This window comes from Lissotriton vulgaris, chromosome 8 (assembly GCF_964263255.1).
Source record: "Lissotriton vulgaris chromosome 8, aLisVul1.2, whole genome shotgun sequence".
Classification (NCBI taxonomy): domain Eukaryota; kingdom Metazoa; phylum Chordata; class Amphibia; order Caudata; family Salamandridae; genus Lissotriton; species Lissotriton vulgaris.
In genome coordinates, this window is record NC_141696.1 from 1411006979 (window position 1) to 1411019707 (window position 12729).

The 12729-nt window shown below is 48.2% G+C and overlaps 1 protein-coding gene across 1 annotated transcript in view; it reads left to right on the top strand.

Moving 5' to 3' along the window:
- GET1 (guided entry of tail-anchored proteins factor 1) overlaps nucleotides 1–12729 on the top strand; it is a 340494-nt gene that overhangs the window by 58681 nt on the left and 269084 nt on the right. The window contains exon 2 of the mRNA XM_086935425.1: nucleotides 2737–2902. Coding sequence (XP_086791551.1) covers nucleotides 2737–2902 — 166 coding nt within the window. The remainder of the gene's footprint in view (nucleotides 1–2736; nucleotides 2903–12729) is intronic.

The following is a 12729-nucleotide window of genomic DNA, read 5'->3' on the forward strand; positions in this document are numbered from 1 at the left end:
AAGAAAAGACTAACTTCCTGAAGACGTTGATGTGTTTTGATTCTTCGTCTAGATGCCTAGCTCTCTAGAATAAAATGCTGGATCAAAAAGCCCAGATCACCTGTGGAGGCTTGTAATGCCTAACTACAGGATTACTCACAGGTAGGGGCTGAACTTCGCTTAGACCAAGTTGCCATCAAAGTTTGAAGGGCAGCAAGGGTTTTTTGGTTTTAGGCCAAGGGTGCATTAGCTCTCTTAAGTAGAGTGGTGTGGCTCACTGGTTAGAGGCGGCAGACCCGGAAGCAGAGGACGGCCTGGGACCAGGGTTCAATTCCCGACGCGGCAGGGTCGTGAATCAGGGTCAGCGGACTCGATCATTCTCGCCTCTGTGCCTACTCTAACCAGGGATCACACTCGGCAATTCTGGGCATTAGCTTGCCTCATCTCCACAACGGCCCCCCACAAACGCCGGGGATGCCTGGTTTCACCTTGGAGATACCCAGTAGGGAACATCTCACAGGGAAAGCCAGGACGGGTTTCCCAGCAGTCTATAGCCTCCGGGTAGCAGTGCGCTTTACAAGACCCACACATTAAAAGGTTTCCATTGGGATTAGTTTTAAGTCTAGCACTTTGTCTGCTGCAGAGGAGGCACTTTCCCCAGTGGTAGCCAATCGTTGTCCCAGGGCAAGTGTTCAGTCCACCAACATTCACCAGAGCTTGGTAAACAGCATCAGTTTAGAGAGCAAGGAGTAAGTATCTGATTAGAACGCCGCCTCCAGACTTGTGTAGTACAGACATCCAGGGAGAGATCAGGGGTCCTACAAAGTTGGGAACTGTGTCTCAGTGATCTCATAATCAAGCTCAGTTGTACATCTCAGATGGGCATCAATACCAGATCAGTAATGGCACCACTGGAATTGCAGTCAATGTCTTTGGTACTCACAAAGCATCCAGCGCTGGAGTGGATGTATGGGCTGGTTCTGGCAAGGAGCCTGGTGAAGACACCATGGGAGTCAGTTGGTGTTGGGGCCTAACCCACCATCAGAAGCTCAACTGAGGGCCCTTTTGGCTCCATTGGGCCCAATGCTGATCCAGAAGGAGTCTGAATCTTCCTTAACTGTTTCAGCATGGCTTCCCTGAAGACCTTTATCTGTTGTGGGTTCGACATCTAACCAGAGAACTCTGGGGATGTGGGCATCATCCAGGGAACAAGCTCAAAGTCAGATGATGGTATCATAGTTGGGTCTTTGACATGTCAACTGCATGGCGTATCCCCAGCATGAGAGGGACAATAATGAGATTAGTCCCACTTGAATGTATAGCACCTGTCACTTAATTTGTTCTTGAACTTTGTCTTTGGGTTGCCTAAAGATGGTAAATTGGAGTGGGACTGCGATCAGGAGTGCCAACAGATGCATGACTGAGCGGGACTGGGTCGCCACTTGGACAGCTACCTAGCTAGCTTTTTTGTGCTTATGTTTTGAGTCGTGCCTAGACACCGCAGGCAGACATTGTGCAGATCCGTTACCCACAAGTGTTTCCTGCAGTCTTGGCACGATTTGAGGCCTGGTATTTTTGGACTAAATATTTTCGTTGCTACACTGTCCTTCGAAAAGGCGATTTTTGCATCTGTAAATAAAGGAACTGATGTTATTGCGCTGGGTGGAACTGTGCCTAACTTCCAGAGGTGTCCCGCGCAAAGAAATGATGGACGGATGCTGAATAAGTCATACATACACCCCAGTCAAGAGATTTGGGTTAAACCCATTGTTTTTTTGCTCACCATGCCATCCCAGTTTAGACCCACCCATATGCAAATCAGTCTTGACCCTGTGCCTCATGGGAACAGTCCAGACCGAACTGCCTAGCCAGGCCCTCCCTGGACCGGAAACAAGCATCCTGGGAGCGGTTTCTGAGTATTACCCTTCATCAGCCAGGCTAGCTTGTATCCAGTGGCACAGTGAGCAAGGGACCCATGTCTGGGCATGCCCATCCAACTTAGGGTGAAAAGTGCTACGCAAACAAATGATGGACAGAATGCTGAATAAATCATACATTCACACCCAGTCAAGAGATCTGGGTTAAATCCATCGTTCTTTTGCTCACCATGACATCCCAGTTTAGACCCAGCCATATGCAAATCAGTCTTGACCCTGTGCCGCATGGGAAAAGTCCAGACCGACTGTGCCACTGGAATTAAGCTATCCTGGCTGAAGAGGGGTGAAACTATGAAACCGGTCCAAGGATGCTTGTTTCTGGTCCAGGGAGGACCTGGCTTGGCAGTTCGGGCTGGACTGTTGCCATGAGGCACAGGGCCAAGACTGATTTGCATATGGCCGGGTCTAAACTGGGGTGGCCTGGTGAGCAAAAGAATGATGGATTGAACCCAGATCTCTTGACTGGGGGTGAATGTTTTGATTTGTTCTGCATTCCGTCCATCATTTGTGTGTCTTTAACTTCCAGAGGCGGCACAAGGTCGCCACGGAGTTTAATGGTGGCAACTTGATGCACTGGAGCAGCTATAAAACGTTCTAGATCAATTTGAGTGACCGGTATATTCAAAGGTATCTATGTAAACTGCGTTTGTAAATTCCAGAATTCATCAGCCTAATTTGATATTGTGCCACAGTTCTGTGAAAACCCAATAAATTAATACATGTGCTATGTTCTTTTATGTATCAGTTTAATTCTGCTTGTTTCAACATCCCTCACACTTTGAGAATTATTAGTGGAATTAATTTTGTCATTCATTCTCAGATTTCCAGGCTGCTGCAGAAGGATGCAGAGCAGGAGAACCAGATGAGAGCTGAAATTCAGGGCATGAAGTTAGAGCTGACGGCTATTAGCATGATGGACGAATTTGCCAGATATGCAAGACTGGAAAGAAAAATTAATAAAATGACTGACAAGCTCAAGACTCATGGTACAGTATTGCTTATTTTCTGTTGGTGTACTTTGAAGTGCATGCTCTACGTGTGCACCTAATTTATCACTTAATCAATCAACATTTGTATAGCGCAGCACTGTCAACCCTAGGGGTATTTGGGCGATGTGGGTGCGATGTCTCAGTTGAAAAGCCAGGTCTTGAGTTTCTTTCTGAAGTCTGCCAAGGAGGGTGCTGTTCGGAGAGGGAGGGGCAGATTGTTTCAGGCCTTGGCGGTGATGTAGTAGAAGGAGCAGTGGCCTCTGTTTCGGCTGCGATGGATGCAGCGGTGTGTGAACAGACAGGTGAGGAGGATCGCAGGTGTCTTGCGGGTATGTAGAATTTCAATCGATGGTTGATGTAGGATGGTCTTTGATCATGTAGAGTTTTGTAGGCGTACTTGAGGATCTTGAACTAGCATCTCTTTAGGATGGGGAACCAGTGGAGGTTTCTGAGTGGGGGGGGGGGGTAATGTGAATCCATTTTGGGAGGTCCAGGATGAGTCTGGTTGCAGCATTCATTATGATGTGGAGTCTTCTGAGGAGCTTTGTGGTGATGCCACCATAGAGAGCGTTGCCGTAGTCGAGGCGGCTGGTGACGAGGGCTTGAGTGTTGACTGAAATCCATCTGAACAATCTGCGGAGCATGTTAAGGATGCAGAAGTAGGAGGAGGCGACTGCGTTGGCTTATAGCTTCATTGTCAGTTCTCTGTTGATGATGATGCCTAGGTGGCATGACTCGTCGGTTGGTGTGGGTGTTGGTCTGAGTTTTGTTGACCACCAGCTGTGGTCCCAGAAGGAGGTGTTCTTCACGAAGATCAGTACTTCGGTCTTTTTGGAGTTTTTTAGTTTAAGGCCGTTGTCTCTCATCCTGCTGGCTTTGTTGATCATGGCGTCGCAGAAGTTGGTTTTGGCCTTGGAGGGGTCTTCGGTGAGCCAGAGGATAAGTTGAGTGGCGTCTTCGTAGGAGATTATGTTGAGGTCCTGGGATCTGACGATGTCTGCGAGGGGAGTCATGTAGGTGTTGAACAAGGTGGGACTGAGAGATGATCCTTCAAGTACGCTGCATATGATATCCTTGGGTTTGGAGGTGAAGGGAGACAGCCGGATTCTCTGGGTGAGTCATATAAGGAAGAAGGCGATCCACTTTAGGGTGTTTTGCTGGATGCCGATTTTGTAGAGCCTGTTGATGGGGGTGTGGTGGGAGACGGTGTCGAATGCAGCAGAGAGGTTGAGGAGGATCAGGACCAGTCTTGCCACGGTTGAGGAGGGTTCTGATGTTGTCTGTGGCAGCAATCAGCACTGTCTTGATGCTGTGGTTGATGCAGAACCTGGACTTGGAGACTTCCAGTAGGTGGTTTTGGTCTAGGTATTTGGTGAACTGTTGGTTGATGGTCTTCTCGAGTACTTTGGTTGGATAAGGGAGCTTGTCGATAATTTTTGAGTTTGCCGGGTTTCTTTAGGAGGGATCTGACCTCTGTGCATTTCCATCTATCCGGGAAGGCTGCTGTGGAGATGGTGGTGTTGATGATGCTGGTGAGTTTCGCGCTGATGTGGTTGGTTCCAAGGCTGAAGATCCGGTGGGGGAAGGGGTCAGTGGGTGCACCCAGAATGGATGGATGACATTATGGTCATAGTGGTCTGGGTGGTGATCGGAGGCCAGGTAGTGATCATTCGGCTGGTGTGTGCTGATGGGTTGAGGCAATTGAGGTTGAGAGCGGTAGGTTGGGGTCAAATTTGTTGTAGATGGTGGCAATCTTTCTGTGAAAGTAGTCTTGAGAGGGTGTCGCAGAGTTCTTGGGAGGGTTTGATGGTGTTCTTTGTGGCAGCCGGGTTGGTTAATACCTTGACTATTTTGAAGAGTTCTTTCGTGTGGTTGGTCGCTGTATCGATGCTGGCTGTGATGGCTGCTTTCTTGGCTTCTTTGATGTGCAGATGGTAGTTGTTGAGGGCCTCCTTGTGTGCGGCTCGGTCAGAGGCGTTCCTTGTGGCGCGCCATCTTTTCTCGAGTCGGTAGCATTTACGCATGGTGATTCTGAGCGCTGAGGTGTACCAGCAGGCTTGTTTGTCTATATGTTACAGACTCATGCCAATATGTTAAAGTAATGCTTATGATTAGTTACCGTTATTGTAACTTTTTTTTGTCCTCATACCACCATTATATGCAAATTCTAGCCTGCCAACTGTTCTGTACCTCCCCAGGCTTTTTGCGATATCTCAATAGTCCTGCGCACAAGCCCATCCAGTTCCCTGGTTGCACTTCCACGCAGGTGTAATCATAGGACTGATAGAGTTCAGTTTTTAAGTTCTTATTATGCCATTCCAATTCTGAAAAGCCTCCCAGATCTTAGAATGCTTATTAGACTGTAGACCAGTATCCTTTTTACAAGTGCTTTTTACCACCTGGAACCAGTCTATCCCGAGGGGTGCGGCAGCTTCCATCCATTCTTTACAAATTTATCGCCCTGCAAGGAGAATCATATAAAAGAGCAGGGCCTGCTTATCCCAGGTAAGGGGCAAACTCTGCATATCTTCTACTCCCAACACTATTAATGGCAAGCTTATTTTAATGCTGGCACATAGAAGTTCATTTATAGCCTTTTCCACTGTGGACCAATAATCTTCTAACAGAGGGCACTCAAAGGACATGTGTCTGTCGTCAGTGCTCGGCGCATCACATCTGTGGCATCTTGGGGGAACAGCTGTTACAAACGTTGCTAATTTATATGGCGTCCAATAGAGTCTGTTGACCTCTAAACAAATTATTCCTTTTTAAGCTTGATGGTTTAATTACTTTGTAGAGCACTTTAAAGGAAAATTGCCACAGCTTTTGTGGGTCCGACATCTGCATCATTCCAACCCAGATCTCATAGGGTGCTCTGATTTTTTTTCTCCTCAAAAGGCAGCAATGTTTGATACCAGTCACGTACTTCCTTCTTCATTGGGGTTTCATTCTATATTTTTTTTTCAAACTCCCAAGAACCTTTTGTATCGTTCCTATTGGTCTCCCCCCAGGACAACAAATAAAGATACTTAAACCTTGAGAGGGATCCCCCTGTCTTTGCCCACAATATTTCCCATGGCACCACCTCTTTCCTCATCATAGGACCCCCCCCAGAGCTCAATTCTGGCCCTCCTAAGTGGAATACTTAATTAGTCTTTCAAACATTCCGGCGTGCCTGGTGAGTCCCTTATTGGTGCTCCCCCTGAATAGTATCCTATTCCTAGTGTATTCCCAATTCTGACCCACAGAGTCAGTGCTACCTTTAATGTCTTCAAATTAACTTTTTTTTTGTATTGTCTTTGCCCCGAATTTATACAAAAACCCTTTTGCCTCCCACTCTCTAACCATCTCCTCTAGCAATCCACCTCACACCCTGTGCCCCGGAGTACATAATAGCACTCTACAATTCTTAAACTGGAAAGCCATGCAGTATGACCTTAGGTCTGGCAAAGTTAGCCCTCCATCAGCCAATTTACGCCGCAGTTTCTTCCTGGACATATGTGCTCCCCTATCTGCTCAAACTGCCCAATTTGGCCTGTATTTTATCTATCAGGCCTCTTGGGAAGGTAAGCGATATGCAGTTAAAAAGAAATGTAAGCTTCGGCAATAGCACTATATTAATAAGATTAACCCTTCCATATAATGTTAATGAGAGATTCTTCCACCTGGTCAGTGCTTTGTCAATATCCTTAGCAACCCTCTCTAGATTATGTTGCGGTATATCCTGCAGTGTGTTGACAATACTTATTCCCAAATACATCAGCTCTCTCTGGACAAGCCCCCTCCAATCTGGGATATTCCAACACATAATTCCGGTTTTCCCTTATTAACTAGGTATCCTGAAAAGACCCCATATTCTTCTGCTAGTCGTTCTACTCTAGGGATTGAATTAACAGCGTCTGCTGTATAAATGAGGTCATCCGCATACAGAGCAATTTTCCTACCAAATGCTCCCACACGGAAAGCCTTAACTTGGTCATCTTGGCGGAGCGCCTGGGCGAATGGTTCAATATATATTGAATAACAAGGGAGAGATGGGGCAGCCCTGTCTCATCCCTCTAAAAATCAAAAAACTCTTAGTGAGAGCTCCATTGAGGAAGATACTACCCGTAGAATGATGATATAGGGCTTTTAGTATAGTTAAAAAAGAGGGCCCGAACCCCATAGTCTCCAGTTCTGCCCAAGGGTACTCCCAGCAAACTCGTTCAAACGCCATGGCAGCGTCCAATGTGACCACCGCCAAAGGTGCCGACCTTGCTTGTAATATATCAATACACCCTATTAATTGCTGGGTCAATTTGTGCATTTGTCTCCCAGGGATAAACCCTTTTTGGTCTTCATGTATCAACTGAGATACAACTCTGGACAATCTCCCTGCTAAACTGCTGACAAAGATCTTATAATCTGCATTTATGAGGGATATCGGCCGATAAGATTCCGTCTTTACCGGGTCCTTAGCAGGTTTTAAAATCAGAACTATAGAGGCCTCCCTCCAGGATTATGGGACCTGCTCCTCCCGTCTGTAAATCATATTAAACAGGTTTTCCCAAACAGGTAATATTTCTTCTTTTACAGTTTTGTATACTTATGAAGGGACAGCATTGAGCCCGCCGCCTTTCCACTTTTAGATCTTTTAATGGCTCCTCTTGTCTCTTCTTGTGTAATTGGGGCTTCCATCATTTCCTTCCCCTCCTTGTTCAATACCGGAAGGCAAGCGAGCTAAGCCTGCTTCTTAGCTTTGGGGAATCCAGAATGATATTTTCCTTATAAAGTTGCGAAAACAGTGCTACTATATGTTTCTGCATAGTTTCCCAGCTGTCCAGCTTTACCCCTGTAGGAAGGTGAATATCTGACTAAATGGTTACCCCAACTTTTTGCCTAGTGTTTTGCTGGTTTTTGACTTAGTTGGTCTGGGATCCTGCTTTTCAGGGCCCCAGGCTATCTGCTCTCCCTATAAAATGACTCCATGTACTTTAGGTACATACCAGATTAGGTATTGGGTCACCTCTGTGAGCCCCTGTATAGTCTACCATAGGTACCCAGGGCATAAGTGCATCCAAGGCCTACCAGGGGCTGCAGGTATTATGCCACCCCTGGCTGGCCATCCAAACTAACACCACAGGCTGATCACTCAGGTTGGGAAAGGTGGTGTAATCACCTCTTACTTGGATATAGTATATCTATATCTACCCATATATATATAGACACATATACACCTATAAGTCACTCCTATGGTAGGCCTAGACAATACTGGAGGCAGAGTGCTTGGTTTTATGTGAAAGGGTGCCCTAGCATGAGCTGAGCCCCTTTGCAGCTTTCGGAACCATCTCCTTATAGCTGTTCTATGATATAGCCATACCATATACTCTTAAGTGCACTATAATCCTCGTGGTTAATGCTAACTTTGGTTTGGCGTTATCAAAACATGTTGTGTAAGGTGTCAAACACTTTGGAATACTACCCCCTGCCAATTCTGGCAGCGGGGGTAGCATTCCACCCTTCTAGAGGGAATAGACATGTATGTTACTGCTTTACCTGATTAAAGTTAAACAGAGCCCCAGCATCACAAAATGGATGCTGCTGCCACAGACACAAGACCTCCTGCTGCTGGACGAAACTCTGGCAGGGGAGGCCTGGACAATAGGTTTCCTGCCTTGGGCGGTGCCAGCACCTCCCCAGACAGGCAGATGTGTATTGGGACAGGGAGGGCTGCATCAGCAGATGCTTTTTGAGGCACTGCCTGGGGCACACAAGGTGCTCCATGCATAGCTCGGTTCAAACCAGTTGCTGGGGTACTCCAGACCGCTCTGGCGCGAACTGCGGTACAAAAGGGGTGGTGATGGACGGAGCATCTGAGCCAATCAAACACTCACACCCAGTCAACAGATCTGGGTTTAATCCATCACCGTTCTTTAGCCCACTTTGCCACCCCAGTTCAGACATGGCTATATGCAAATCAGTCTGACCCTGTGCCTCGTGGGAACAGTCCAGCCCGAACTACCAAGCCATGCCTTCCCTGGACCAAATTCAAGCATCCTAGGACCGGTTTCTGGCATTCCAGCCGTCTTCAGCCAGGCTTGCTTGAATCCAGTGGTAAAGTGAGCAAGGGACTCACGTCTGAGCATACCCTGCCAACCTATGGCGAACAAAGCGGTACAAAAGGGGGTGGTGATGGACGGAGCATCTGAACCAATCAAACACTCACACCCAGTCAACAGATCTGGGTTTAATTCATCACGTTCTTTAGCCCACTCTGCCACCTCAGTTCAGACATGGCCATATGCAAATCAGTCTGACCCTGTGCCTCGTGGGAACAGTCCAGCCCAAACTACCAAGCCATGCCTTCCCTGGACCGGATTCAAGCTTCCTCGGACCTGTTTCTGGCATTCCAGCCGTCTTCAGCCAGGCTTGCTTTAATCCAGTGGCAAAGTGAGCAAGAGACTCACTTCTGAGCATACCCTGCCAACTTATGGAAAACAAAGCGGTACAAAAGGGGGTGGTGATGGACGGAGCATCTGAACCAATCAAACACTCCCACCCATTCAACAGATCTGGGTTTAATCCATCACCGTTCTTTAGCCCACTTTGCCGCCCCAGTTCAGACATGGCCATATGCAAATCAGTCTGACCCTGTGCCTCATAGGAACAGTCCAGCCCGAACTGCCAAGCCATGCCTTCCCTGAACCGGATTCAAGCTTCCTAGGACCGGTTTCTGGCATTCCAGCCGTCTTCAGCCAGGCTTGCTTGAATCCAGTGGCAAAGTGAGCAAGGGACTCACGTCTGAGCATACCCTGCCAACTTATGGTGAACAAAGCAGTACAAAAGGGGGTGGTGATGGAGGGAGCATCTGAACCAGCAATTTTTCCACAAATTGTTTCATGTTTGCGGTCGGGGTTGATTCCGGAAGTCCTGTTATTCTTAGGTTGCTGCACCGTGATGTCTCTTCTATGTCCTCTGCTTTGTCCTGCAGGACCTGCATCACTTTCCCCAACTGCTTGTGTTCAGCGTCCAGTGTAGTAAGTGTTACTTCAACTTCCTTGACCCAGCGCTCCGTCATGTCCAACCGCTGTGCACGTTTGTCCAACCTCTCAGACATTCTGTCCATGCTATCGGAGAGAGACTCCATCTTGGAGCCAAGGACTGAAAGGCTGCTTTGCAGACCCTTTTCCATCGCAGCAAGCATAGTGTGTATGTCACCATCTGCATCTTCTTGAGGTGGGTCCTGCGTATTTTCGCCATCTTCTGCAGCAGCATCGTGCCCCTTAGACTTCCGTTGGGCAAACGTGAGTTTTTTTTTTTTTTTTAATTTTTGAAAACCTTTATTTTGCATGAACCAAAGAACAAATACGGGCCCACAACCATCTGGCCGGCCACGAACAACCATGAAGCACTATTGCATGCAATACGGCGACACAGTAATACGTCATACCATCAGCGAATATTTAGAAAACAAACTGGAAAATACCGCAATACCATGACACAGGAGCAATGAAGGTTAATTTTAAATTTTTTGTGCGACTATTGAGTTCAGGTCGTGTTGTTCCTTAATCGTGAAAAATAATAAAATAAGAGCAAGGTCCATGCAGGTGGGACATGACAGTATCTACAGTTCCAAACAATCTCACATCTCGAAAATCAGGTCCCCACCAGGCAGGATGGCAGCTAAATATCCACGCTACCGGGTAGTAATCTCAACAGCACTTTCGTGTCTCCGCCGCCACCCATCCCCAGTATGCCTAAACACGGGCCAAGACGAAAAGGGAAAATTATAGAAGAAGACCATAAATAGGCACCATAGAAACTAACAGAAACTGAAATATAACCCCCCACCCTACACACATGCAGAGGCTACGGCCTACCCCCCCCCCCCCCAGCAGAGTGTCTGTCGCCCCATAAACCCGAAATATAGCAAGAGAAAGAGAAAAAGGGAGAAAAAGAAAGAGAAAGCAAAGAAAAACGTAAACCAGTGATATAGGGAGCAAGAAAGGAAGTTCCAACCTATAACTCCCGCTAAAGAAAGGCCGGGAGGAGGGCCAGTTACACATATGCACGGACACCGTCGGCCCAATAAACATTCCCCACTCCAATATCTACAACAATAGATTCATCAGAAGTCTAACAAGTAGGGAGAGTCAACTCACGTTACGCAAGAAACAAACCGAATTCGGGTCCCTCCCAGTCTCCACCCGCCAGTGTATCAATTCAGCAAAGGGACCGCCTAGCCCTGGCCCGATCTGGGGCTCACCCTCTCACCCACCCACCGCGGCAGTCCAGTGCAGTCCAGGTTGCCGAAGGAAAATGGCCGCCTTGAGGAGGGGGGAGGTGCATAAACACAGAAGGAGCGTGGCCTGTCCCCAGAGAAAGTGTCTCCCCCAGTCTCTAATTCTTCCGAAACATCCAAGCGGCAAAAGTCACGAGGCAGGGAGATCAAAGTCCCTGAGGAAGGAGCAGATGAAGAGGCATGAGGGCAGGCTGCTAGTGACCAAAGCAGCGAAGCTATTAAGTGAGGCAGACAGTCAGTCACGGGCCGAGCTCAAGAGAACCTGCCGGCAAGCTGAGAGGGCTTGGAGAAAAGCTTTTGATCCCACGTTTAAATCGCTGTACTTTACCCAGTTTAAGTCCTACCACAGAGCTATTTGTCAAACCCGGGCCGCATATTATGCAGCTGAGTTCTCCAACAGCCCTAACCCATCTAAGTTAATCTTCAAGGTACTCAAAGACCTGATGGGGAAACGGGCCACCTCGCAAGAAATCTGTACGGACTCGCACTGTGAAAACTTGGCATCCTTTTTCGTGGAGAAAGTGCAGAAAATCTACCGAGGATTTACACCAGCTGGCACCGGGGATGCTCTTAGTGATGTAAAGGTCTTGGTGTCCGAAACCCTGTCAACTTTACCGGCCATTTCTAATGAGGTATTCGACACTCTGAGCATCAAAATTAAATCTGGCTCCCCCTTAGACCCGCTGAAGCCGGAGTTTTTCGCCTGTCTCCCGCCTCTCTGTCGTGAGCCCATTTTGGAGTTGATCAATCTCTCCCTCAGTCAGGGCGTGGTCCCGCCATCCTGGAAGCAAGCTGTGGTCAAGCCCATTCTGAAGAAATCTAACTCTGACCCCTTGCTCCCGGAGAACTATCGGCCCATCTCCCTCCTGCCCTGGACCGCCAAGGTCACTGAGGCGCACGTGAACACCATTTTGTCTGCCCACCTCTCGCGTAATAATATCCTAGACGAGAGTCAAAATGGGTTTCGCGCTCAACACAGCACTGAAACTGCTCTGCTCTTCATGATCGAGCATTTGCGGTCAGTGCTAGATGTGGGGCAGACCGCGGCGCTCCTATTGTTAGACCTGAGCGCCGCGTTTGACACGGTGTCTCATGACATTTTGCTGCGGCGTCTGGAGGAAGTGGGTATCGTGGGGAAGGCTCTTCAGTGGTTCCGCTCGTTCCTCTCGGACCGGTTTTTTAAAGTAGCCATTCCACCTGGCCAGTCCTCGTACCACTCTTTGGAACTGGGAGTCCCTCAGGGCTCTGCCCTTAGCCCCACATTATTCAACTTGTATGTGAAACCGCTGGCTGCTGTCGTCAGGCAATGTGGCCTTACTATGACATCGTATGCCGACGACACGCAGCTGGCGGTGACACTCAGTGGGGACCCTGAGGTGACTGCGCCCAGATTCCGGGCAGGACTTATAGCTGTGGCTAGCTGGATGCGTAACAACTGCCTACAGCTTAATGCCAAGAAAACCGAAGTCCTGATTGTAGGGAAGCAGGCGGAACTCTGGGGAGACCAGTGGTGGCCTCTCGAACTGGGGGTGAGGCGCATCCC